We start from the raw sequence: 27,339 nt of genomic DNA on the forward strand, positions 1-27,339 counted from the left end.
TTATAGTATCTCACAACCACCACACCCTCACACTATACCCCCCCCCCCATTTTTTTTTAAACGGTTAAAAAAACAAAACAATTTATTTTGCGTATTTTATGTTTGAAATACCGTCCAACCATCGCACCCAAGAATCCCCCCCCACCCGAATCCCCCCCCCCAAATTTTTTCTTCTTTTTTTTTTTTTTTTTTTTAAGATCATCTCACAAATAACCACCACACCCTCACACTATACTCCCCCCCCCCCCCATTTTTTTTTAAACGGTTAAAAAACACAAATATTTATTTTTATTATTTTATGTTTGAAATACCGTCCAACCATCGCACCCAAGAATCCATACCCCCCGACCCCCCACCCTTCCCGATTTTTTCCCCCTTTTTTTGGCATTTTTGGAAGATAATGTAATAAATGTCCACACCCCCACACAATGCACCCCTCTTCACTCCACCCCTCCCTCCTTTGTGATTGAAAATGAGAGTCCCTTCACCTATAAAAAGAAAATAGATGAGCGGTCTGCACCCGCAAGGCGGTGCTCTTGTTTTATAAGTCACCATTTTGGGATCTGAATAACAAATTAAAGGAGCAGTCAACCAGATTGTCGAAGAAAAGCAAAATTTGCATTAAAACTGCTGCGTACGTCCTTAAAAAAAATCCATATTTCAGGGATACCCCCACATTCCACTGGTCACAAAACTAAACAAGAGCTGACATATGCCCCCTATAAACGCTTTGATAGAAGTTATAGCATTTTTCAAAACCTAAACGCAGATTTAAAAAACCTAAACGCGAACCCAAAGTTCAAGGGGTAAAAAATTGTGTGCGTATGGAAAGACCATGTCCATATACACGTGCATACCAAATACGAAGGTTTTATCTCAAGGGACATAAAAGTTATGAGCATTTTTCGTAACCTAAACGCAAAGTGTGACAGAAAGACGGTCAGACTATATACTCTCCTTCGTGAGCATAAAAACAAGCTGTGTATTGTTGATATTTGAGGTACCGAGACGATTGATACACGCAGCACCGTCTTTTGATAGCTATTGTGAATGAACAAGATGTTTTATGGAAAAAATTCACCTTAAGTGTGACCTTGAACTTTGAAGCAGGATTAAGGATCTTTCACGTGAGACGTTGTCCTAGAACTTTTACATATAAACTATACGTCAAAATACAACAAAGTTATTGTGGAGACAAATGTTTTGCAGGTTTTATGGTCAAATTTTACCGCAAAGCGATACCTTAACCGTCTAGTCTAGAATCCCATATAATGTGTTATACACCAGTGGTGAATAGGTCAGAACATTTGGCGCCTTAATTGTGGCAAATTATAACACACATCAAGGTAATATCAACAAATATTTTATATGAAAAATATTTATTACAGAATAATGAAACACATGATTAACCACATAAAACAAGCAAAAGTTTGTAGAAACAGTCACGAGTGAACACAGAAATGAGAGTTCCTTGCATCCATAAGTGAAGTTACACACTGGTCTAGAAGGACTAGGGTTTCATATTCTTGAGGGGATGAGAAGATGATGAATGATTGATGAGCTGATTGGAAGTGTCGTCTATCTGAAAAATACAGATAAATCATAGATAATCCAGAATGTTCATGCTATCATGTAGTTGTCTCTTGACAATAGAATGAATGGAACTGAAATAAAACTTGGCTCCACTGCAAAACACTGGGTTTTCTGTCAATGCAAAAAAGGCCATAAAACAGACCTGGGTTAAATGATTATTATATGTCCAATATATTTCATAAACATCTAACAAATATATAAGTTTATTATAACTATAATTTATGTGATTCTTCCCTCAAATGGCAAGGAATAGACCTGGTGTGTCAAATTTCGTTAATTAATATCTCAAATTTGCGGTTATAGGTTTTTTCGCCCTAGGTTATCCCAAGTCGTTTCGTCCTTACAAGTGGGATGTTTTGTCTTTATTTAATTCTAATATAATTTTATGGTTTTGTAAATGTTTGTTTCGATCTAAATGGTATTTGTTTAACATATATGGGTAATAAATGGTATTTGTTTAACATATATGGGTTATTACATTTACAATTACAAATTTGATTATTGCGCAATTATTTGTTTGATTTTAATTGCAATCACTTAATGGAAACAATGATACATTATGTTACAAACTAGTATCACAATTAGTTTTGCAGAGATATGATGCGTTGATTTGCCAATTCAAATAAATTCGGGACCAATTACAATTATCAAACAAACTAAGATAGAAAGACGCATGATCAGATGATTAGCAAAATAATAGCACAGCGACATTTGTGAAGATATTATAAAGGCTTTATATTGTTATTGTTACAATGACATTGTCATTCGTGAATTTAAATATCAACACGTTTTTATTGCAAGACGAATCGTGTATTTCGTGTAATCAGATATTCACACCTTACCAACATGCCATCACTTGAAACAGTAATGAAGATAATATAATACTATATTAAACAAGATCTCATTCAGCTTGTGAGATAAAGATAAATCCTTTTAAATCCGTTTATGTATACAAACTAGGACGAAACGATTCACAAACTAGGGCCAAACGACCCATGGCGAACGGGAAATAGGGCGAAATATCGGCAAACTGGAATTAGGGCAAAACAACCCAGATATCAAATTTGCCCAGACTCCTATCCCTAAATTAATGGTTTTCAGCCTTATATAACAGGGGCCAGGCCTTTTCCGCCCTATGCCACAGGTCCGAAATTCAGCCCCATTCCCAATGCAAATCTAGTTGTGTTTTCACCAATTAAAAAATAATCCTAATTCCACAAAAAAAAATTATATCTTTTTTTAACCTTTAAATATATATGTTTACCTGACCCAGTGTAGAAAATAGAAAAATATTGCATAATTAAATTATCTGTTGCCTTGAATTTGTTTTAAAAACAGTAAAATATGTTAAATTGATACAAGATTCTTTTCACCTCAAGAAAGGCCAGGCCTTTTACCCAAAATCAGATAAAAAAAACCTGCACTTATCACACATGTTCATAATATTTTGTAAAATTTTGATATGTTATCAAAACAGTCGTTATTTACCAGGTAACGGCTTCTTTGAAATATAAGAAATACTATTGACATACGATTATTTTTCCCAATAGAGCAAGATTTGTGATTAATTTTTTTCCCAAAATGGGGTTTTTCACGACACGAAATTCCCAAAATTTCAGTGTGGTGTTTTCCCAAAATGGAGCGGAAAAGGCCTGGGGGCCTATTACAGGCCCCTTCCCAATTATTAAAAACATCTAAAACATCTTTTTGAATTAATTTTCTGATCATAAGTGGTATTTCTAGTTAGTATAGGAGATATTTTATCAAGAAAAAGCATTAGAATTTGATTGTTTTGAAGAAAAGTGTGCATTTCATCCAGTATTGCCATGGAACCAGTTTTTGGTTAGAAATTCAATTACATTATTTTAAAGTTCATTACCCCTTGTTGCTTAAAAATTCATAAAAAATAGAATTTTCAAAGTATTCCATTAAAACAAAAAGAAAATGCTTTCTAATACCTTAAATATTATTCCTGCAGGCATTTGACATCAATTATGTTTAAAAAAAACTCGGGGGGAGGGTCCCGGGGGTGTGGGGAGCAAATTTACGATACTGCTGCTTGTGGGCACATCTCGTTAACTTTTACATACCGTATAAATACACGTCTAATGAACGTTTACAAAAAACCTTATCTAGTATTTGAAAGAACCGTTTACCTAATATTCTTGGCTCTGGGAGGACGCCTTCGCACCACCCTTGGACTTCGCTTCCCCGGTTTTCTTGGGCAACAAGACAGCCTGAATGTTGGGCAACACACCACCCTGAGAAATCGTCACGCCGGAAAGAAGCTTGTTGAGCTCTTCGTCGTTTCGGATGGCCAGCTGCAAGTGCCGAGGAATGATCCTGGATTTTTTATTGTCTCTGGCGGCATTGCCCGCCAATTCTAGAACTTCGGCGGCAAGGTATTCCAACACCGCGGCCAAATAAACTGGGGCACCAGCTCCAACACGTTCGGCGTAGTTTCCTTTCCTGAGAAGCCTGTGGATTCTGCCGACTGGAAACTGTAATCCGGCTCTAGAAGACCTGCTCTTAGCCTTAGATTTGGCTTTACCACCTTTTCCACGACCAGACATTTTGGAATCCTCTAGCTACGTACCGGGCGTCACGAAGTTCTAGGCGCAAATGATCCGAATGGGATTTCCCGCATTTTTATAGATTTGTCAGCTGACTTTATCAATAGCCAATCAACAACCGATGCTAAAGCGCATCGCCCAATCACCTTTAGTCATGCATGATAGATTTAAAAAGTCTCGTATGAATTGTGTACTTCCGGGTTATCATCTCGCGAGATCTAATATGGTGGACGACGTAGAGGTTACAATATACCAAAAGATTTCCTACACAAATTCAATGTAAAAGCAATAACTTCAACAAAAAATAAAGTCAAACTTTTGCGCATAGAGACCCCCATAACCATACCTTTTCTTAAAGAGCATTCCAAGTCGCAATGATTTAGACAATAAAAAAGGGGGGTCATGCGTTTTGCAAGAAAGAACTCGATGCGAATCAGCGGTCACTGTTTTACAGCCATCAATTTACCGGGTTCGTACCAGTGGATGAGGGTTTCCCGCCATCTGTCAAAGTCTCATGTAGTCTTTAACCTTCAAGCAAATGAGTGAATTTCTGTTAAACATCAATGTTTTCCCTACCACATGCACAAAGAAACATTCTAAAATAAAGTCATGGCAAGTGCCCACACAGAGAATTGTGTCTTCTTATAAATGATGTTCAGGTTTTTAAAGAGTATAGCATTGCACTCCAAAAAGATTTAGTATATTGTAACCTAAAGGAAAAATATGTTCTGAATGAAATGTGTTTTTCTTGCATATTATTATCTTCCTATTCATATTGCACCAATATATTAAGTTTGGCTGGATTATCTGTCCATTTGGCCATTTAAGATCACATTTTCACATGCGGGTGTTTTCGGTCCGAAGAAGGCGATTTAAGGGCTGTTAAAGCTTAAATGTCCCTTTAAGAGTTAAAGCTGTTGTGTTCAATATCTGCAACAAAATACCAAAACAAACCATATGGACAGGCACGTGGGGCTTATGCGGGGTGGGGAAAGAATGAACTTGTTAGATATTTTCACTCCAAGCAATTTTGATAATGTCTTTTTTGTGTGTGTGTTTTTTTAAATACCCCCAAAAATGTCAATTTCACAGCAAAAATATCCAATTTCATCCAAGACAAACAACAAATAAGCAAAAATGAGAGATCAAAGATACTTTGAAGTGTAGAAATCAATAAGCTTCCTATAACCTGTTGTTTCACACTTATAAAAGAGTGAAATCTTGAAAGCGCCTTGTTGCTCGGAGCCCATTTATTTACCAGTCGCAAATGGTATATTCTAGCATATAATGCCATGGGTGCCTTTAAACTGCAGCAGATGGTCAATATGCTCTGCCAGCTGTCATTCAGAGGTTCAAGAGAATACAAAATTTCATATTTTGGGCGCAAAACAAGTACTTTTGACTATTTTAATGGTGGCAATCTGGTCAAAATGGGCGTTAATAATTGAGCGAAAGACAAAAATGCTCATTTTGGGGGTTTAAACTAGAAGGAAAGGTTAAAATGAACAAGATACATATATGTTGGAGAGCATTATAAGCTTAGAAATGAAGTTCTATGAAGTAACAGGGGCAGAAAGGCAGCTCAGATCAATGCAGGCTTCCTGAAAGAGGTTTCTAGTACATCTTCTGGGGACACAGCTTCCCGCAGAATTCTCAACACAACACATATCATTGATCCATGTCACCTTTGTATGCAAAGACAAGCAAATAAGGTCAATACTTCCCATAAATCACTGAATGAGAGAAGCATGTACCAAATGAAAAACTAAACTGGTTGCTGAAAGTGCCACATTTTGGCAAAAAGATCCCTCTAAGGTAAATGATGAAGGGGACACTTGCTACAACAATCCTATGTTTAAGTCAGACGCCACATCCTTTCAAGCCGGGACCATGACTGTAAGCATATTGTGAGAAAACAATACCAAACACAAGCTAATTGTAGGGTTACAAGTAGCATATCAACTCAGATGCACTGCATACATGCTTAGGAACAAGGATAAACCTGTTAAGTGCCAACTTCTGCTGCCAACAAAGCGCGAGCTTTACGTGTCAGGACGCGGAACTATCCATACAAACTGCACGGGGAATTGCATGGCGGCAAGGGTTTGAGTGACCACAAACCTGATTATGACAGTATTTCACACCTTAAGCATCATAAATATGCTTATTTGCTTGCGTACATGATAAAAATTTAGCATTATTACCTGTTTTACCATCAACAACCCTTATCCAGTGGCCCTCGGCTTAGTTGCAGACATTCCTCTACCTGAAAAAGTCAAAATTCCCAATAAAAAATAGATATAAAATGGCAAAAAACATGCATTTAAGTATTTTTAGTGTATTTTTATGAATAATATGAAGTAATAAACCTTGTTATGTTCATGATTGTACTAAATATGAAGGCTGCCTCAATTAAGTGTCTGCTGCACTGTCCAAACTGTAAAAATGTCCGCCATTCCATGTCGGTGAAATGGGGCTCTGTTTGAATGTTCATGCTTTATGCACTAGCTATTGTTGCCTTACTGGATCACGGAGTTCCAGGCGTTGAATTCTGACTTCATGTAGCACACTAACGCTACACGGTCAACCAATATGCCTTTGAATTCAAGTCGGAAAGCAATTTAGCCCTTATTTGGCTATATCAGGGTGGGGGTAAACTTGAAAAACAACTATTCCAGGTCAAATTATCTGAATTCATGCATTTAAGGCACTTATTTTCTTCTCTTTTGTTAAGAAATGACCAAAACTCAGCTTTCCCAGTCATATCTTGCACTTGCAGATGATATTTCATTTTTACCTAAAGCTAGTTTAGGTTACAATATACCAAAAGATTTCCTACACAAATTCAATGTAAAAGCAATAACTTCAACAAAAAATAAAGTCAAACTTTTGCGCATAGAGACCCCCATAACCATACCTTTTCTTAAAGAGCATTCCAAGTCGCAATGATTTAGACAATAAAAAAGGGGGGTCATGCGTTTTGCAAGAAAGAACTCGATGCGAATCAGCGGTCACTGTTTTACAGCCATCAATTTACCGGGTTCGTACCAGTGGATGAGGGTTTCCCGCCATCTGTCAAAGTCTCATGTAGTCTTTAACCTTCAAGCAAATGAGTGAATTTCTGTTAAACATCAATGTTTTCCCTACCACATGCACAAAGAAACATTCTAAAATAAAGTCATGGCAAGTGCCCACACAGAGAATTGTGTCTTCTTATAAATGATGTTCAGGTTTTTAAAGAGTATAGCATTGCACTCCAAAAAGATTTAGTATATTGTAACCTAGACACTTTTTGACGAAACGCCGGGGAAATTCGGAAAATGGAGTCGAAAGAAACCGTTTATCATATTTTGATCAACGCAGTTATGTCTTGTATAGGATTCTTTGTTTGTTTAAGCATTATACCAAAGTTTGGAGACATGTTTTTGAGAGCAGACTTGTCTGGAGTTGACATGAGTAAAAGAGCAAAAAATAAAATGTAAGCACATACTCATGATATAGTCCAAATTTTTGACGCTCTTAAATATTAAGCTACTTTTTATATGGGTAATATTTGGAGCGTACAAAGGGTGAAAGACCAATTATGTGGTGGGTATTTTTTGTTCTTTGTCTATATTGTTGCGCAAGGATTTTGTGCGCAACATTCAAGCCCCGATATAAGACACTTAATAACAACGGATTGCAATAATATTTACATACCTGTGTAGATAATTCATTTCTCGATAATGTTCCGTAAAAATTATGTAATGACACTTTGAATTTTGCACGCCTGAGCAATTTAAATCCAACCACTATTCAATTTTTCAATATCTCTCGATTCGCTCGCTGTGTAGATATAAATCGATAACACGACCTCGATGTAAAGCATCTGGTTTAAAGTGGAAGAATAAACAGCGTAAAATACAGTTTGCGTTCGTCTGTTTTGGTGCAGCGCGTTAAATAGTAAACCGATGTTATACTTTTCTGGATTAATTTAGCATTGTTTTTTTTCTAAATTGACAATTAAAAAGTTCTGAAATAAATTACATCTTTTATTTTTATACTGTACATAAATAATATTGATACAGATCGTACAGTATACCGTTCTTTGTAACGTAGAATGTAAGTACATAAAACAACACAGACAGAGGTGCGAAAAAGACATGCATAAACACTTCCTGAAACTTAGAACAGTGAATAGAAACTGCACCATATCTGTTTTGAACATATGCTTATTAAATCGACAAAGTTTAGCATACTAGATCTAGTTACGTAAAAGTCGGTGTTAAAAGCTCATGTTAAATAAAATTACGCGTACACGTTACACCGTAATGCCTTCTTCTGATTGGTTCATATTTAAATCAGTTTCATGACATGGCTACAGGTCAGTGATTGTTTTGCGATTTAAGCAGAAGTTTAACTGAAGAATTTATGCCTTTCTAACTTCGAATCGACGATATTTGATGTAAAAATGAACTTCTGAATTAAAACTGAATGAGTTGGTAATGTTATTTTGCAATTTTACGCAAATTGATGAAAATTTAAACTTTCTGGTTTCCACCACAAAAAAGGTCCTTCAACGATTAGACGTTCCAAAGAATTTAGCCCATATAAAAAGTATCTCTAAATTCTTTGCGCGTCTTATAAATGAGACTAACTCATGATACTGACATAGGTTAACTTACATATCATTTTATTTTACCATTAAAATAAAAATCTGCTTGAATTTTGAAACTGTTGTTTTAACAGACGAATGCAGATTAAGTTTGAGTCATTGATTCTTAATTTGTGTTACATAAAATTAACACCAAATAATAAATTTGCAAAATAAAAAAACACAAACATTTCTCTAAAGCTAACTAACAAACATCTGAAACATTGGCTTACAAGTTACATCAGATCTGCTCTTTGCATACAGTGTCCTCATATACAGCTAAGCAATTATTTAAATTATAATAAATTTTTATCAATAAGTCCTTCCTCCGGTATGCTTGCAGTATAAACACTTAATTATTGTAGTATAAACACTTAATTATTGTATGCAATTTTTTATTGCATTATGATTATTGTATTTTCTTCTCATTATAAAATGTGTTTTACCGATCTATTATACAGCTAAGGCTAAAATACCAAATCTAAATATATGTAAATTAACATGTTCTTGTTATTTTAGTGTAAATATGTTGCATTGATGAAAACATATTTTTTATGCCCCCGGTAGGGTGGCATATAGGCTAGCAGTTGAACTTTCCGTCAGTCAGTATGTGTGTATGTCAGTCTGTCCGTCCATCTGAAAAAAAACACTTTAATGTTGGCCATAACTTTTGCATTATTGAAGATAGAAACTTGATATAAAATCTCACGGAGCTGCATATTTTGAGTGGTGAATGGTGAAGGTCAAGGTCATCCTTCAAGGTCAAATATCTAATGTATGGCGTCTGTCTGTCCGTCCAAAAACTTTAACATTGGTTATAACTTTTTCACTATTGAAGATAGCAACTTGATCTTTGGCATGCATGTGTATCTCATGGAGCTGAACATTTTGAGTGGTGGAAGGTGAAGGTTATCCTTCAAGGTCAAATGTCAAATATATGGCGTCTGTCCGTCCGAAAACTTTTACATTGGCCATAACTTTTTCAATATTGAAGATAACAACTTGATATTTGGCATGCATGTGCATCTCAAGGAGCTGCACATTTTGAGTGGTGAAAGGTCAAGGTCATCCTTCAAGGTCAAATATCTAATATATGACGTCTGTCCCTCCGTGCAAAAACTTTAACATTGGCCATAACTTTTTCACTATTGAATATAGCAACTTGATATTTGGCATGCATGTGTATCTCATGGAGCTGAACATTTTGAGTGGTGAAAGGTGAAGGTGATGGTCATCCTTCAAGGTCAAATGTCGAATATATGGTGTCCGTCCGTCCGAAAACTTTAACATTGGCCATAACTTTTTCACTATTGAAGATAGCAACTTGATATATGGCATGCATGTGTATCTCATAAAGCTGCACATTTTGAGTGGTGGAAGTTCAAGGTCAAGGTCATCCTTCAAGGTCAAAGGTCATTTTTTAACCAGGTTTTCCGAAGGAAAAAACTGGTTATTAGATTGGCGAATGCGGGCGGGCTGGCTGGCTGGCGGGCTGGCGGAATAAGCTTGTCCGGGCCATAACTATGTCGTTCATTGTCAGATTTTAAAATCATTTGGCACATTTGTTCACCATCATTGGACGGTGTGTCGCGCGAAATAATTACGTCGATATCTCCAAGGTCAAGGTCACACTTTGAGTTCAAAGTTCAAAAATGGCCATAAATGAGCTTGTCCGAGCCATAACTATGTCGTTCATCGTCAGATTTTAAAATCATTTGGCACATTTGTTCACCATCATTGGACGGTGTGTCGCGCAAATAATTACGTCGATATCTCCAAGGTCTAGGTCACACTTTGAGTTCAAAGGTCAAAAATGGCCATAAATGAGCTTGTCCTGGCCATAACTATGTCATTCATTGTTAGATTTTAAAATCATTTGGCACATTTGTTCACCATCATGGGACGGTGTGTCCCACGAAAGAATCACGTCAATATCTCCAATGTCAAGGTCGCCACGACTAAAAATAGATTTAAAAAAAAAAAAAACTTACAAAGGGGGTTAATTTTTTTTGGTCATTTCAAAAGTTCAGTTTGAGTTTTCTCCCTTTATCAGATTTTGTTTCACAATGAAAACCTGGTTTTGTGACAATTTTGTCCCTTGTTTTTTTTATAATTCAAAGCAGCGTTCTCATGAAGCTGCACATTGTGAGTGGTGGAAGGTCAAGGTCATCCTATAAGGTCAAAGGTAAAAAATAAATTAATTTCAAAGCGGCGTTCTCATGAAGCTGCACATTTTGAGTGGTGGAAGTTCAAGGTCAAAGGTCAAAAATAAATAAATTGTTTATTTCAAAGCGGCGCAATAGGGGGCATTGTGTTTCTGACGAACACATCTCTTGTTATATCTGCAGAACTGGTCCTGTTGTTTGCCATACAGGCAAACAGTCTCTGTTGTCATCTTTCCAGCCATTTCCTTGTGTATCTAGGAGTCTTTTAGATGGACCCATTCCCAAAGCAAAATTGAAAAAAAAAATCAAATTTGAAAAAGAATCCCCATTTCCCAAAAAGTACTTTTCTTTTTGTAATAAAGAATTTAGAAATGTCTTAATAATAATTATATCTCAATTTTATTTCATTTATACACCTTCAGTATAAAACCATCATTTAAACCATTTTCTCAATTCAATGAACTTTTCGCCTGTAAAACATTCAAAATCACAAAATTGCATTTTTCCCAATAGGCAAAATGCCTTTCTGAACATTTACATTGAAATTCCAATGAAATGAACGAAAAATGTTGCTATGACTAGTTTGATTTAGAACTTCAATTTAATTCCACAGAAATAATCTTTTTGCTGACTTTCCAAAACTGAACTAAAAATAAAATGTCTCATTTCAAAAATTCGAATATAAATATTATATTCTAACACTTCAATGAACTGTGAACATAATTGATAAAAGCACATAATTTGAGGAGTTAAATACCAAATCTTATATAATAAATTATTCCTAAAATGTTAAATGCAACACAAAAAAGAAAGTGAAATAAATAATTGAATATAAACCTTTTTTCCAAATTTGCATTAAACAATATTATTTTGTGTGAGGTTTGATAATTTAGAAAGGTGTAGCATTATATACAAATTATTAGTTTAAAATTCAGTTTTTGCATATGATACGTAATTTGAATCAAATGTTTATAGAGACTTATTATTTATCTGTTATGGTAGTTTTGGGTGTGTTCTTTTTAAAAATGTTGGCTTCAATTGCACAAAAAGAAAACATTGAATGAAAAACATTGCTTTCATTTGCATTAGTATGATAAGCATAATTATCATAAATATCTCTTCACATGTCTTCCTGTAATGCCTTTTGATCCTTAATCCCTACATGGGCATGTGAAAACATTGTCATGGTTGTTAAGTGTCATAGGTGGCAGACCGTATGGTGATAGTGACCTATTGTGTTCACAGGATGTTGCATAATAGACTGTCACTTCTATCAAGCATCATGCATTGTGTACAAACTAATATGATTATAATCAGGTACCTTGGAAGCTGATATAATCAGCATGAAATTGCTGCGATTGTGCTGCATGCTGTTTCCAGATCACAGTCTTTGTTTTCTGGTGTTATTTTAAAATGCATGTTTTTGATTGATTTTAATTACACTATTTTTCTTTAAATTTTTAATGTTGTTATTATATTTTTTTCTTAATATTTCCGAATTGATACATAATAATAGTTTAAATGATATCATCATATTGCAAAAACATTATTTTAATTTCATACTTTTAAAAAATCAATTTGATATGATCGTGGTAAAAAAACAAAACAGATATGGCCGTCTACATAAGTAAAATCCAAAACCACCATTATGGTAGCCAAGGCAGAACATCACCCAAGAAAAAAAGAGGAAAAGCTGTACTGGGCATCCACATTCTCTTCCCCACAATTTCTTATCATCAAAGACAAGAGTATTCTCTAGGTCTTTGTTATCATCAACATATTACAGCATAATCAAGTGTAAACTCATTATTATATCATCAGTATATTTTAAGCTCCACTGGCCAAAGGCCAGCGGGGCTTATGTCATGGTCCTGTGTCCGTCGTGTGTGTGTCCGTGCGTTAACTTTTTCTTTAAACATCTTCTCCTAAACTACTGGTCCAAATCTGATGAAATTTCTCAGGAATGTTCCTGTGGTGAACCTCTTTCAAATTTGTTCAAATTATGCCCCTGGGGTCAAATTTAACCCTGCCCCGGGGGGTCAAAAAGTCGAAAATTTGCTTATACAAGGCCTATTTTGTGCAAACTTTAAAAATCTTCTTGTCCGTAACCATTGGGCCTAGGGCTACCAAATTTGCTATGTAGTGACATCTTATAGTCCTTTACCAAGTTTGTTCAAATTATGCCCCTGGGGTTAAATTTGACCCTGCCCTGGGGGGTCAAAAAATTGAAAATTTGCTTATATAAGGCCTGTTTTGTGAAAACTTTAAAAATCTTCTTGTCCGTAACCATTGGGCCTAGGGCTACCAAATTTGCTATGTAGTGACATCTTATAGTCCTCTACCAAGTTTGTTCAAATTATGCCCCTGGGGTTAAATTTTACCATGCCCCGGGGGGTCAAAACATTTAAAATTTGCTTATAAAAGGCCTATTTGTGCAATTTTTTAAAATGTTCTTGTCCATAACCGAATGGCGTAGGGCTACCAAATTTGGTATGTAGTGACATCTTATTGTCCTCTACCAAGATTGTTCAAATTATGCCCCTGGGGTCAAATTTGACCCTGCCCTGGGGGGTCAAAAAATTGAAAATTTGCTTATATGAGGCCTATTTTGTGAAAACTTTAAAAATCTTCTCGTCCATAACCATTGGGCCTAGGGCTACCAAATTTGGTATGTAGTGACATCTAATAGTCCTCTACCAAGTTTGTTCAAATTATGTCCCTGGGGTCAAATTTGACTGTGCCCTGGGGGGTCAAAAAATCAAAAATTTGCTTATATAATGCCTATTTTGTGCAAACTTTAAAAATCTTCTTGTCCATAACCGTATGGCATAGGGCTACCAAATTTGGTATGTAATGACATCTTATAGTCCTCTACCAAGTTTGTTCAAATTAAGCCCCTGGGATCAAATTTGACCGTTCCCCAGGGGTCACAAAATTGAACATATGCTTACATTGGGCCCATTTTGTGCAAACTATAAAAATCTTCTTGTCCATAACCATTGGGCCTATTTCTACCAAATTAGGTAGGTAGTGACATCTACCGGGGTAATAGTTCTCTACTTAGTTTGTTCAAATTATGCCCCTAGGAACAAATTTGACCTTGCCCCAGGGGTCACAAAAATGAACATATGCTTAAATAAGGCCTATTTTGTGAAAACTTTAAAAAACTTCTTGTTCTTAATTATAGAGCCTAGGGCTACTAAATTTGGTATGTAGTGATATCTAATAGTCCTCTACCAAATTTGTTCAAATTATTCCCCTGGGCTCAAATTTGACCCGGCCCCGGGGGTCACAAAACTGAACATAAGTCGTTTACCAGTGGAGATTACTGCGGCCATTTGGCTGTGACCAACTACAACATCAACATCTTGTAAACATGAGATAAAACCCTGTCATTTAGTGCCATTTTAGGTCAGATGGTTACTGCTTACAAAGGCATTGAAGTAAGACAGTGCTCCAGCTAGGATTTGAAAAGGGCAGGGGGGCTTTTTTTGTCAAAAGGGCACTTTCGACGCGCAGTATTTTGTCAAAAGGGCATGTTCAAGCGCACAGGTGTTTCTGGAATGCTTCCTATTGCATGTTAATTTATATGTTATAAATAATTGTATTATTCCCATGATTATTAAATTATTCAAATATAATGTCTACAATGAGGATTAAACTAATTACAATGTAATAAGAGATTTATGAATTATCATATGTAAAAAAATGGGGGCAGGGCGGAGGTTCGGGAGGGCAGGGCGCGGCGCCCTTCGATTTAGGCCTAGCTGGACCACTGTAAGAACATGTGTTGTGAATATTTTTCTTATAAACTGAAAAAAGTCGGGTTTTATTTAAATAAGTCGAAAGTGACCATATATCCGGATGAAAATATTTTGGATGACATGTTAATTTCATGTCTTTTTTGTAGTGTTAAAACCAGTTTAATAATATATTATTGATTTTAAAAAACACAACTTCCATGAACATAATTATTTCAAGAAAAGTCAATATATGATACTGCACGGTAAACTCAAACTTTGTATCCAAGAGAAGGTGTTGAAATTAATGAAGTGCAATGTTCTTAACTATCTTATATGCAGCTTTTTAATAACTAATGATTCATTGTTTCTTTGTGAATCGTGACTCATGAATTTTTGATATGATTGTCAATTGCTCAACAATTCATATATATTTCTTACCATTTTTAGTTTTTGTTAATATAAGTTTTGAATTGATCTTAAAAGTCAAATGTATTACTTAATTAAATACATTTATAAATATAAAGAAATAATCTTTAGATTATCATAATATTCTAAGGCCTCTTGGTCTTAGGGATGTGTGGGTTGATGTGCAATTTCTCTTTTTATCACAATTATTTCTACCCTACCTGATCATTTCCTTCATATTCCATTTTAATTCAATTGACGTCTGCAACCTCTTTCAAATTGGGAAAGTCCAAAATGTGTTGTTTGGTAAAGGGGTAAGGCATTTTGATTCCTATGGGTTTTGTGAATCTGTTTCAAATCAGATGCGTAGATTTGATCTTCAGCATCTAAAAATATGTGAAATAGAAAGAACGACAATATCTTTTGGAAAGATAAATGTACCTACGTTATAAGCAAAGGACCTGTGCAACAATTCCCGGGCTTTTAAGTCTGTTTAGTTAACACGGTAGTAACTTTTGGCATTTATAAAAATGCTCACCCTTCCAACTTTAAGCGCCCAGTGGGACGAGAGATAGAAAGAGAAAGTCACATGCTTGAGTACATTTCAACCCATGCGCATTGCACGTTTTTTTCGCAAAGAAAAACAGTGGAGCAATACAGGGCCATCATGGCCCTCTTGTTATAAGCATCATGTATGTACAAAGAGCAAGCACTAAATTATTATCCCCCGCCATAGGCGGAGGGATATTGTTTTGGCGTTGTCCGTCCGTCCGGAGCCATATCTTGGAAGTGCTTTGGCGGATTTCATTGAAACTTGGTATAAGTATATATGGATAATAGTTTGATGCACGCAAAATGGCATTGTACACCATCTGTTAAAAATAACGGAGTTATCTTGAATCTTGAAATCTTTGTATCTTGAAAAATTGCTTTTTTAAGTTTCAAATATAAAACTTTGGTGTCCAGAAGCATATTGGCGGGGGATATCAATTCAACAAATTTGCTTGTTTTGGTTGTATTTTAAGTTCAATTTGAGCATTTTCAACTGACACTGTTTAATTGACATTATAATACATTTTACAAATGGACAAACAAGGAGACAAAAAATGTAAAGATCTGACATATTTTTAATCAGGTTTTCCGAAGGAAAAAACTGGTTATTACATTGGCGAATGTTGGCGGGCGGGCGGAACAAGCTTGTCTGGGCCATAACTGTCATTCATTGTGAGATTTTAAAATGGCACATTTGTTCACCATCATTGGACGATGTGTCGCACGAAAGAATTAAGTCAATATCTCCAAGGTCAAGGCTGCCACGACTAAAACAAGGGGGGTAACTTTGAACAATCAGTTCAGTTTGAGTTGTCTCCCTTTATCAGACTTTTTTTCGAATTGAAAACCTGGTTTTGTGACAATTTTGTCCCTTGTTTAACAATATTTTACTGTCATTCAGAAGGGTGTGGATGGTGCTGTTCACGATGTAATGGGAATAGCCATATTAGTTTTGTAAGGTTAACATAACAAGTCAATTAATATTTTTGATTTTCGACTTAATATTGCAATCCTAGGTCATGCAATTGCAAAAGATGTTTAGCTCATCTATTTTTTGAAAAAAAAAAGAGCTATTGTCATCACCTTGGCGTCGGCGTTGGCGTCTGGTTAAGTTTTGCGTTTAGGTCCACTTTTCTCAGAAAGTATCAATGCTATTGCATTCAAACTTGGTACACTTACTTACTATCATGAGGGGACTGGGCAGGCAAAGTAAGATAACTCTGGCGTGCATTTTGACAGGATTATGTGCCCTTTTTATACTTAGAAAATTGAAAATATGGTTAAGTTTTGTGTTTAGGTCCACTTTATTCCTACAGTATCAAAGCTTTTGCTTTCATACTTGCAACACTTATTAACTATCATAAGGGGACTGTGCAGGCAACGTTATGTAACTCTGACTGGCATTTGGACGGAATTATTGGCCCTTTATACTTAGAAAATTGAAAATTTGGTTAAGTTTTGTGTTTTGGTCCACTTTACCCCTAAAGTATCATAGATATTGCTTTCATACTTGGAGCACTCGCAAACTATCATAAGGGTACAGTAAAAGGACAAGTTGCATAACTCTGGTTGTCATTTTTACAGAATTATGGCCCTTTTTTGACTTAGTAACTTTGAATATATGGTTAAATTTTGTGTTTCGATCCACTTTACTTCTAAAGTATCAAGGCTATTGCTTTCAAACTTCAAATACTTTCATGCTATCATGAGGTTACTGTACCTGGCAAGTTGAATTTTACCTAGACCTTTGAATGACCTTGACTCTCAAGGTCAAATTATTAAATTTTGCTAAAATTGCCATAACTTCTTTATTATGCCCCCCTTCGACGAAGAGGGGGTATATTGCTTTGCACATGTCGGTCGGTCAGTCTGTCTGTCGGTCCGTCCACCAGGTGGTTTCCGGATGATTACTCAAGAACGCTTGGGGCTAGGATCATGAAACTTCATAGGTACATTGATCATGACTTGCAGATGACCCCTATTGATTTTGAGGTCACTAGGTCAAAGGTCAAGGTCACGGTGACCCGAAATAGAAAAATGGTTTCCGGATGATAACTCAAGAATGCATACGCCTAGGATCATGAAACTTCATGGGTAGATTGATCATGACTCGCAGATGACCCCTATTAATTTTGAGGTCACTAGGTCAAAGGTCAAGGTCATGGTGACCCGAAATAGTAAAATGGTTTCTGGATGATAACTCAAGAACGCATATGCCTAGGATCATGAAACTTCATGGGTAGATTGATCATGAATCGCAGATGACCCCTATTGATTTTGAGGTCACTATGTCAAAGGTCAAGGTCACGGTGACCCGAAATAGTAAAATGGTTTTTGGATGATAACTCAAGAACACATACGCCTAGGATCATGAAATTTCATAGGTAGATTGATCATGACTCGCAGATGACCCCTTTTGATTTTGAGGTCACAAGGTCAAAGGTCAAAGGTCAAGGTCACGGTGACCCGAAATAGTAAAATGGTTTTCGGATGATAACTCAAGAACGCATACGCCTAGGATCATAAAATTTCATATGTAGATTGATCATGACTCGCAGATGACCCCTATTGATTTTGAAGTCACAAGGTCAAAGGTAAGGTCATGGTGACACAAAATAGTAAAATGATTTTTGGATGATAACTCAAGAATGCTTTTGCCTATGATCATGACACTTTATAGGTACATTGATCGTGACTCGCAGATGACCCCTATTGATTTTCAGGTCACTAGGTCAAAGGTCAAGGTCACAGTGACAAAAATCGTATTCACACAATGGCTGCCACTACAACGGACAGCCCATATGGGGGGCATGCATGTTTTACAAACAGCCCTTGTTTATGATTAGATTTGATTGATGCTTTGACATAACTACTCTTACCTGACATACCACAATAGACTCCACCCAAACCATCCCCCGTGCCCTCCCCCCCCCCCTCCGAATCCCCCCCTATTTTTTTATTTATTTTTTTTAATTTTTTTTTTAAGATCATCTCACAAATGACCACCACACCCTCACACTATACCCCCCCCAATTTTTTTTTTTTTGAAACGGTTAAAAAACACAAATATTTATTTTTATTATTTTATGTTTGAAATACCGTCCAACCATCGCACCCAAGAATCCCCCCTCCCACCCCCCCCCTGCCCCCCTTCCCCGAATCCCCCCCCCTAAATTTATTTGTTTATTTATTTTTTTAAGATCATCTCACAAATGACCACCACACCCTCACACTATACCCCCCCCCCACCCCACCCCCCCCACCCCCCCCCAAATTACGGTTAAAAAACACAAATATTTATTTTTATTATTTTATGTTTGAAATACTGTCCAACCATCGCACCCAAGAATACCCCACCCACCCTTCCCCCCACCCCCCGAATTTTTATTTTATTTTGCTTTTTTTCCCGCATTTTTGGAAGATAATGTAATAAATGTCCACACCCCCACACTATTCACCCCTCTTCACTCCACCTCTCCCTCCTTTGTGATTGAAAATGAAAGTCCCTTTGCCGTTAAAAAGAAAATAGATGAGCGGTCTGCACCCGCAAGGCAGTGCTCTTGTTATTTTTTATGGCTACCAGTTCAAAGGGTGAGAAGTTGGGGGGAAAAAAGAGCTGGATGCAGCACTCTGTAATTGTGCTCTAGATGTTTGGATTGTAGGATAAACAGCACCTGGGCAATGGTCACCCTGCATGTTGGCATTCCTGGACAAACGGCACCTCTGAATTTTTTTTACCTAGACAATTGGCACCCAATTAAATTTTCAAACCATTCTATCAGCACCCAAATTTACAACTTTGAAAGAAGGCGATTGATAAAGCCGTCAACATTTTGTTGGACTCTGTCAGACTGATTACCGTAATAACTCTAAACTTTTGGAAAACTACAAATAATTTAATATGTTTTGTGCCGAAATATTAGATACAAAAAATATTAAAGAACTACAGGTGTCCGAAAATTTAAAGAAGAAAATAATGTAACACAAAATTAAGAAACACTCTAAAAGTTGTGCATGGACAAACAGGACAATCAGATATGGCTATGCAATATGGATATAGTGTACATGGTATCAACCGCTAATATCACCTGCTTGTAAAATACCACGCAGTATAGTATAAATTACTTTTATATATGTTGGCACTTTATTTAAAATAATTGTACATGTTTTATTTTTATACAGAAAGTTATTTTAAGACTATACTTTACCCACGGGTTCAAAGATGAGCATTTTATTAAAAGATACTCTTGTATGAACTTGTAATTAGTGCAAGGTAATGAAAATCTGCAAACTTATAAACTAATTATGGACCTAAATCTGTAATTTAATTGTTTAAAAATGTTATCAAACCAATACGAAGATAAGCCCATACTTAAATGATTTGATAACAAAACAATTTATTGATGGGATTTTTTAATTATCTCTTTTAACACAACAATTAGCAGATTAGACTAATAAGTCAAACAGAGAAATGACGGGCTTTATCAATCGCCTCCTTTCAAAGAATGCTTTTTTCACAGCAAAGTCAAATCAAATCAAATGTCTTTGTTGGCAAAAAAAAATAAATTTGTCATAGCCTTTAATCAGGTACCAATTGTCAGGTTTGAAAATTTCATCGGGTGCCAATTGTCCTGGTCTACAAATTTAATAGGTCCCGATTGTCCAGGAATGCAAAAATACACATGAAGCCGATTGTCCATGTGCCATTTGGCGGGACCCTATCCTATGATATTGTCAACCAATGTCAAATTTCAGTTGTCATTAATAATAAAGAAGTTAACAGTCTAGCGTAGCTCCAGAGCAGTCTGGCTAGCTCCAGAGCAGTCTGGCATAGCTCCAGAGCAGTCTGGCATAGCTCCAGAGCAGTGTGTTCAGGAGCTACCCTGTCTGCTATAAAGTAACGCAAGGTATTGTGGTATCATAAGCGGTCAGGTATGATCCTGACCAGCTTTTTTGAGTGCGCAAACGGCATAAGACCTGATTTGGCATGATAAGGTTCATGTGAACTATTATGGTTACTGGTAACATAAGGTTTACTGGCTCAAAAATTTCTTAAGGGGATATTTGATTATAAGATCATTGTTTTCATATTTCTATTTGCAGTCCTGAGGCTATGGGTGTGATCTGTGGGGCGGTGTTCCTTGTGATCATGTTTCTCTTCATCCCTGTGCCTTTCTACAGACACCTGGCCGACCCCAACAACAAACAGTTCCCGCATCACGAGGTTTGTGCAAATAGAACTTGAAATTCGTTGATTATTCACTTGCATATTTTACCAAAGTGCTTACTTGTTCAGGGCTTTTATTTCAGTATTGGATTTTTCTGTCATAAAAATTCCGTTCATAAAAATTAAATCCTGTATAATCAAAAATCCTTCCACTTAACTGCTTTTCCTGCAAAGATAAATAAATAAGAAGTCAAAAGCACCATATGAAATAACACTATTTCATGCACAGGGATGGTCATTCATCGTAGGTGAAGAATAGTCATGTTTTTTATTGGAACCATTTTTATGCCCCCGGATCGAATGATCGGGGGTGTATTGTTTTTGGCCTATCTGTCTGTCATTCTGTCACTCTGTCATTCTGTCCCAAAACTTTAACCTTGGTTAAAGTTTTGCGATAACTTTTGCAATATTGAAGATAGCAACTTGATATTTGGCATGCATGTGTATCTCATGGAACTTCACATTTTGAGTGGTGAAAGGTCATGGTCAAGGTAATCGTTTATGGTCAAAGGTCAAATATATTGCTTCAATGCAGCGAAATAGGGGGCATTGTGTTTCTGACAAACTCATCTCTTGTTTAGCCTTGAAATGTTTTTGTGTTTTTTAAAAATGTTAACCTTTTTATCCCCCGCCATAGGCGGAGGGATATTGTTTTGGCGTTGTCCGTCCGGAGCCATATCTTGGAAGTGCTTTGGCAGATTTTATTGAAACTTGGTATGAGTATATATATGGATAAGAGGATGATGCACGCCAAATTGCATTGTACACCATCTGTTAATAAGGGATTTATGGCCCTTTGTATCTTGAAAAAATGCTTTTTGTGTGTGTCCGGAGCCATATCTTGAAAGTGCTTTGGCGGCTTTCATTGAAACTTGGTATGAGTATATACACAATGTATATGGGTAAGAGGATGATGCAGGCCGAATGGCATCGTTCACCATCTGTTAAAAACGGAGTTATGGCCCATTGTATCTTGAAAAAATGCTTTTTTGAGTGTCAAATATAATACTTTTGTGTCCAGGGCCCGTATTCACCAACCAATTCTTAGACTTAAGAATAAAAAATAGACTATGAACCAAGAAAATGTGTTCAGTGTTTGAATATATACAGGCCTCCACTGTTGATTATGTCATTAACAAAATGTTCTATATAAAGAATAATATAGATAGAGATGTTTACCGCAGAGTTTGACTCAAAATTAAGGAAATTCTTGAATATTCTAATATAAAGAATTTTCTTTATTCTTAGACTTGAGTCTAAGAATTGTTTGGTGAATACAGGCCCAGAAGCATTTTGGCGGGGGATATCAATTCAACGAATTTGCTTGTTAAATATGTCCTTCATCTGCACCTTAGCAAAAATGAAGCAATAGCAAAGAATGAAAGCCTGTAGGTTTTAATCTATCACATATTTTGGGGCATTTTAGTGTATTTAAAAAAAAATATCTTGGCCCAAAATTATATACAATTTCCATTTAGCATAACAACAAATGTCAAGAATCCAATTGAATCAATAAACCCTATAAAGTACTTTTGCAATTAACTGTCTATATTTTCAGTACATAGAATACATCGCAGCGCTGTTATCCATCTGCTGCATGATTTTCCTCGGGTTTGCTGACGATGTGCTCAACCTAAAATGGCGACACAAACTGTGGCTGCCCACCATGGCTTCCCTCCCTTTACTCATGGTCTACTTCGTCAACTTCAACTCCACTGTCATCATCGTACCAAAGCCATTTAGGGATTTCATTGGATTGGATGTTAATTTAGGTACACTGTACACAAAATATTGTCTGCGTACTATTTTTCCATCCTGGCCCAGTGTTCACAAAACTTTATTGTGACATTTTATTTTAAAATCAATTTAACTTGACAACAATTTATTGCAATGACATTGATTTAATATGGGTTGTTATATTGATGCAAACAATTGTTTGTGAACACATGTTTGTGAACACAACATGAAAAAAATAGAAGTTACAAAATGAAAATAAATGTCAAATGTAATGGAAATCGATGTTAAAATGTTTTTTGAAAAGGGGCCTGTACTAAGCAAGTCAGGGAATAAGAGAAAAAAAGAAAGGAAGCCAACATCAAGGGACTCAATTAGTTGTTATGTAATTGGTATTTTTATCATCTTAAAGTGAAATTAAATGTTGATTAGTAGTACAAACTAAAATTGTTGAATTTGAATACGGGCTATTTTATTGTGCAAAAAAGGTGTTTTTCATTCTATTTAATCATGTTAAAAACTCACAATTTTGACAAAACGGTGCTAATTTGTTACTATCGCCATGCTAAGTGTCTTGATATATTTTTGAGAAAAAAAACGGGGAAAAGTTAATTATCTTGTCAAGCTTACCAGGGGCAATTATGATTTTATATTATGTTGTACGTTGATGTATTTTGATCATTTTAGCAGTTTGGGAAAACTGAACTAAATGCATCTGTGTAAAGCTTTTATGGAATTTTGGGTTAAAAAGAAGTCTTTCTAAACAAACATCCAGTCTTGTGGGAAAGCACAGGCTAATCTTGGATGATACTTTATGCATGCGCATTAAAGCCTTGTTTCCCTATAACATGGCTCAATTATACCGCCCTTCTGTATGACCAAGCATTTATAGAAATATGGAAGAGGGTCTCTGAATAGTAACGGTTCTAGACTCACTTCCTATTGTTTCGTGGATTTTTTTTAAAGCTGACGTAAATTACTAAAATTTATGCAAATTTGTATGAGCCTCACTCTGAGAAATCAGAGTTAATTGCACTTGGGTAAAGTATCATCCCAGATAAGCGGATGCAGTACCCACAGGCTAATCAGGGACGACACTGTCTGCCTAAACGCACAAAAATGTCCTAAAAGCGGAAAGAGTTTTCCCTGATTATCCTGTGCACTTATCTGGGACAACATTTAAAACACATGCAATGAGGGCCCATTTTCCCAGATAAAGGCTTATTTGTGTGTGATTTGTCTGGATTTGATTAATTTTGTATTTATTATTTCGCTTATTCCCCGCAGGTGTGCTGTACTACGTGTACATGGGGATGCTGGCGGTGTTCTGTACCAACGCCATCAACATTCTGTCCGGGGTGAACGGCCTGGAGTCAGGGCAGAGTCTCATCATAGCCCTGTCTGTACTGGTCTTCAACTTCACAGAAATATCGGGTAAGTGTTACAGGCCTTCATTAAATGAGCATTGTTCTGGGAAAACAGGGCTTAAGCCATGTACGTAAAGTATAGTCCCTGATTAGTGCATTTTTTGTTAAGAAATTACTTCTTATAAGCGGAAAATTACATAAAAAGTGTCATACCTTATCATCCTGTGCAGACTGCACAGGCTTATCTGGGATGGAACTGTACACACATGCATTAAGCTGGTTTTTACCAGTACAAGGCTAAAATAATTTTCAATAACAGGGATCTCATTGAAATTAATTAAGAGGTGCAATTTGTTTCAATTGCCCTTGCCAAGAAGAGTTGTTCTCCCCTTGACTCCAGAGAAGAATGACCCTTCAAAAAAAAGATTTTAAAGTACATGAAAGTCAGATTTTCATAACAAGTCCTTTCTGTTGTTCTTTGATCACAATTTATGTTTTAAACTAAATATTGCCATGTGGTTAATGAACAGCAATTAAAAAAAAACTTCATTTATTATGCCCCCCCCCCTTCAAAGAAGTGGGGGTATATTGTTTTCCACATGTCAGTCGGTCGGTCAGTCCGTCCATCAGATGGTTTCCGAATGATAACTCAAGAATGCTTAGGCCTAGGATCATGAAACTTCATAGGTACATTGATCATGACTGGCAGATGACCCCTATTGATTTTCAGGTCACTATGTCAAAGGTCAAGGTCACAGTGACTCGAAACAGTAAAATGGTTTCCAGATGATAACTCAAGAATGCTTACGCCTAGGATCATGAAACTTCATAGGTACATTGATCATTACTGGCAGATGACCCTTATTGATTTTCAGGTCACTAGGTCAAAGGTCAAGGTCACAGTGACTCTAAACAGTTAAATGGTTTCCTGATGATAACTCAAGAATAATTAGGCAAGGAATCATGAAACTTTATAGGTACATTGATCATGACTGGCAGATGACCCCTATTGATTTTCAGGTCACTAGGTCAAAGGTCAAGGTCACAGTGACAAAAACGTATTCACACAATGGCTTCCACTGCAACTGACAGCCCATATGGGGGGCATGCATGTTTTACATTAAGTTACAATAAGAAAAAGATATTGTAGATTATAACATCGCAAAACAATTACAGAGTAACATTATTTTACTATTTGTGTATTTAATGTAAACAAAAGAAATGTTGAGCCAGTCATCTTAGACTAATGCCTGTTGGTCCTTTTTGCAGGTGACAGTGGCCAGGCCCATGTGTTTAGTCTGTATTTCATCATGCCTTTCACTGGGGTGTGTGCTGCACTACTCTATCACAACTGGTCAGTGAAATATTTACTAATTTTATGCATATATGCTTTAACTTACCTTTAGTAAAGTGTAACCATCTAGGAGTATAAAATAGCCTTGAGTCTGTGTAAATTATGGTAAAATTCATGATAATCTATTCATGTATGAAATATTTTAAAAGTATTGTAAATGTTTTGTGAATTTCATTCAGTACACAATAACAAATTGATCTACAAAATATATTTGGCTTAGACAAATTGACATGCCTGTTTTGCATCAAGCTAGATACTGGTTTTAGCAAAGTTTGTATAAAGAATTACTTAAAGTACACCCTACACTTACACAAAATTAAACTATCAGCTTCTGTTATAGGTACCCATCACGTGTGTTTGTGGGGGACACATTCTGTTATTTTTCTGGGATGACGTTTGCAGTGGTTGCCATTCTCGGCCACTTCAGTAAAACCATGCTGCTGTTTTTCATCCCCCAAGTGATCAACTTTGTGTACAGCACACCTCAGCTGTTTCGATTTATTCCTTGCCCCCGACACAGGCTACCTCAGTAAGTTCTGGATTTAGTATTTTAGAGATTTGCTTTAAGCGATTTGCTTGTTATGCCCCCGGTAGGATGGCATATAGCAGTTGAACTGTCAGTCAGTCTGTCAGTCTCTGCATCAGTCTGAAAACTTTAACATTGGCCATTACTTTTGCAATATTGAAGATAGCAACTTGATATTTGGCAAGCATGTGTATCTCATGGAGCTGCACGTTTTGAGTGGTGAAAGGTCAAGGTCATCCGTCAAGATGAAAGTTCAAAAAACAAATTCCAAGAAAAGTAACAAGCTTTAAAGGGAGATAATTTCTTGTTTATCTCATTTTGCAGGTACAGGTCATTTTCAATAGGGAAGTAATATTTTTAAAAGGTATAAAAAAAATTAAAAAAATTAAAGCAGCGCAGTAGGGGCATTGTGTTTCTGACAAACACATCTCTTATATTTTGTTTGTTTGGTAAAAGAATAAGTGTGCAAATGCTTCCCTTTTGTTTGTGTAATGATTTTGTATAAGTGCCACAACATTGTGTGGGCATCATTTGGGGAGTTTAGATATGAAATGCTCAATGTAATATAAAAAACACTATTTTTTATTTAAGTCACCTTGAATTTGTAAATTTATTTGATTTTAAGTCTACAATTATAGTGTCTATTGTGTATTAAAGCAACATCTACATATATCCATTGTCCATGTACTTGGAAGTTCTACAAATCAATTAGAATGCTTTAAATAGTGTTCCTCCATAGAACCTTTTGTCATAATTTTTAGCTCACCTGAGCGATAGCTCGAGGTGAGCTATTGTGATCACTCAGCGTCCGGCGTCCGGCCGTCCGTCCGGCCGTCCGTAAACAATTTGTAAACATCTTCTTCTACTAAACCATTGAGCCAATTTCAACTACTGTGAAACCATTTATTTTCGTCGGCACAAAATTTCGCCCTTTTCATAAAAATGACTATTTCGTCCGCTCTTAAATTCGTCCATTTCTGGTTTTGAAAAAAAAACGTCCGATTTGTTTGTAATACATGTAATACGCGGTTGCGAAAAAATCGTGCTGGGGAAAGAGAGGTGACACTTGGTAGTCACTTGCAGGAGGTGGGCCTTGTTTGGCATATGCCAATTAACAAGTCTGTTATTTTAGGTGATAGTAACTCAATGCCCCAGATAATTATTTGGGAAATAGGGTTTTCACCCATCAATTTTGAAAAATAGGGTGATTTCATTCATGAAATAGGGTGAAATGATTTATAAAAATGCATACCTTAAAATCATTGCTGCTTTACTTTTGTTGAAGCTGCACACTTGTATTGATTCAATAAAACTGTAAAATATCATAATTTACTTTAATAAACTGAAGTTTCATTACATCTATAATCCTTGAAACTTTCCTTAATATGAACTTTAAACTTAAAAAAAATCGATAACACGAATTATTCTGCACTTATTGTCTCTTGCTTTCTTGGTTCGAACAAATTT

At 36.1% G+C, this 27,339-nt stretch overlaps 2 protein-coding genes across 2 annotated transcripts in view; one reads left to right on the forward strand and one right to left on the reverse strand.

Annotated features, from left to right (window-relative positions):
• Positions 1–1,362: 1,362 nt before the first annotated feature.
• LOC127833308 (histone H2A-like) lies at positions 1,363–4,230 on the reverse strand. The gene is made up of 2 exons (XM_052358493.1): positions 3,750–4,230; positions 1,363–1,582 (listed from the first exon to the last, which is right to left on the reverse strand). The coding sequence occupies exon 1, from the start codon at positions 4,164–4,166 to the stop codon at positions 3,750–3,752; it is 417 nt and encodes a 138-aa protein (XP_052214453.1). The 5' UTR covers positions 4,167–4,230; the 3' UTR covers positions 1,363–1,582.
• Positions 4,231–4,361: 131 nt separating this feature from the next.
• LOC127833299 (UDP-N-acetylglucosamine--dolichyl-phosphate N-acetylglucosaminephosphotransferase-like) overlaps positions 4,362–27,339 on the forward strand; it is a 33,247-nt gene continuing 10,269 nt past the window's right edge. Inside the window, exons 1-7 of the mRNA XM_052358479.1 lie at positions 4,362–4,402; positions 7,449–7,644; positions 20,768–20,888; positions 22,450–22,663; positions 23,913–24,059; positions 25,262–25,346; positions 25,687–25,875. Coding sequence (XP_052214439.1) covers positions 7,487–7,644; positions 20,768–20,888; positions 22,450–22,663; positions 23,913–24,059; positions 25,262–25,346; positions 25,687–25,875 — 914 coding nt within the window. The 5' untranslated portion in view covers positions 4,362–4,402; positions 7,449–7,486. The remainder of the gene's footprint in view (positions 4,403–7,448; positions 7,645–20,767; positions 20,889–22,449; positions 22,664–23,912; positions 24,060–25,261; positions 25,347–25,686; positions 25,876–27,339) is intronic.

This window comes from Dreissena polymorpha, chromosome 6, assembly GCF_020536995.1.
Source record: "Dreissena polymorpha isolate Duluth1 chromosome 6, UMN_Dpol_1.0, whole genome shotgun sequence".
Taxonomy (NCBI): Eukaryota; Metazoa; Mollusca; class Bivalvia; order Myida; family Dreissenidae; genus Dreissena; species Dreissena polymorpha.

Excerpts from the sequence above, each read along its gene's own strand:
- LOC127833308 (XM_052358493.1), bottom strand. The coding sequence starts at position 4,166 with ATGTCTGGTCGTGGAAAAGGTGGTAAAGCCAAATCTAAGGCTAAGAGC.